Genomic DNA, 1495 nt, shown 5'->3' with positions numbered 1-1495 from the left:
CGAGGATTAAAAAAAATCCCCACCCTTCTCTCAAAAAAAAAAAAAACCAAAAAAACCCGGTCCCCCTTTCCCTGCTGTCCCGATCCAGCCGTGGGTGTTTGGGGAAGCTCCCGACTGCCTCTCGACCCCGCGGGTGACGCGTGGGAAGGGCACGGGAGGCAGAGGGGAGGGAAAAGTGGGAAGCGTTACAAGCGGGACACGGAGCGAAAAGGACGGGCGGGGAAGGTAAGAGGGTGAAACCTCCCCCCCCTAAATGGCAACTCAGGAGGTCGTGGGGTTGATTTTGGCTTTTTTTAAAGCATCTCCCATCTCTCTCCCTCTTCCCTCGGGCACAAACACCTCTGAGATATCCCCCAAAAGCTCCCGGACGCTCCGGCAGCCTGGGGTGCTCAACCACGGCTCCCTCCCTTTCTCCCTCTCTCTCTCTCTCTCTCCCTTTTTTTCTTTTCCTTTTTTTTTTTTTTTTTTATGGGATATTTACATGTTTACAGCCTTTTCTTTTAAAAGAAGCAGCACCACCAGCTCATAAACCATTCGGGATTTCGGTGCTACCCCTAGCGGTCTGGGCACACATAGACGCGCCGAGCCCGGCAATGACACCCCCTCCCCCTCATGAGAAACCCCCCCAAACCTGCAAGTTTGGAGGCTCAAAAGACAACAAACACGAGCAGACCTTCCCCCCCCAAAACCCTCCTTACCACCGGTGCCTAAAGTGCCGCCTGGATTCAGGGGGGACACCAAACCCCCCGCTTCTCCCGCCGTGCCTTTATTCCCTTCATTGAGCAAGGAAGAACCGGAGTCCGACTCCAAGGACTGGCAGGACGGAGGGTCGTGGGGAGGAGGAGGAGGAGCCGCCGCCTCGGCGCTGGGATAATCGTATTTGCCGAAATTCCCCCCCATGCCAGCGGGGAGGCCGGCTTCGAGGGGCAGCAAGGCGCTGGCCCCGCCACTGTCCCTGCCCCTCTCCTCCCTCTTGAGCCCGCCGCCGTCGCCGCAGCTCTCCCGGTAGTAACATTTGCTCTCCTCCACCCGCGCGAGGTCGCAGGCTCTGCCGAAGGAAGGGTTAATGGAGACGGGGCTGCCCAGGTAGGGTTGCGGGTACCCGTTGCAGGGTTCCGTCGATGCCCAGGGCAAGGAGCAGACGTTCTCCCGCCGGGGGTACGAGAGGGACGGCAAACCGGGCAGCTGCCCTCCGGAGGCGCGGAAATTGGGGAAGTAGAAGGTGTCTCCCGTGTGGATGTTCACCAGAGGTCCCACAAAGCCGGGATTCAGGAGGTTGTGCTCGCCCATTTCCGCGGGCCTGACCGAAAGCTTCTACTTTATTGCTATCTGACATTAAACATAGTTAAACCGACGGCTCGTGCCCATTGGTCCGGGGGGGGGGTCACGTGAGCCCCCAAATTACGCTGGGAGGAGGGGGGGGGGGGAGACCCTCCCCTCCCCTGGCAGACGAGACAAAACACAACAGCGAGTTCCGCCTTTTTACGCCTTTTTT

General features: G+C 58.8%; 1 protein-coding gene across 1 annotated transcript; it reads right to left on the bottom strand.

The window, feature by feature from the left end:
• Nucleotides 1-554: 554 nt before the first annotated feature.
• On the bottom strand, nt 555-1290 carry HOXC12 (homeobox C12). Its single transcript, XM_027910392.1, has 2 exons — nt 699-1290; nt 555-562 (listed from the first exon to the last, which is right to left on the bottom strand). The coding sequence occupies exons 1-2, from the start codon at nt 1288-1290 to the stop codon at nt 555-557; spliced, it is 600 nt and encodes a 199-aa protein (XP_027766193.1).
• Nucleotides 1291-1495: the final 205 nt, after the last annotated feature.

Source organism: Empidonax traillii, unplaced genomic scaffold (assembly GCF_003031625.1).
Source record: "Empidonax traillii isolate 1590-97213 ecotype Southwest subspecies unplaced genomic scaffold, ASM303162v1 scaffold3371:size32227, whole genome shotgun sequence".
Classification (NCBI taxonomy): Eukaryota; Metazoa; Chordata; class Aves; order Passeriformes; family Tyrannidae; genus Empidonax; species Empidonax traillii.
This window is presented reverse-complemented; position numbering and strand designations above follow the sequence as displayed.

Coding starts and splice junctions, on each gene's coding strand:
- HOXC12 (XM_027910392.1), bottom strand. CDS start 1,290: ATGGGCGAGCACAACCTCCTGAATCCCGGCTTTGTGGGACCTCTGGTG.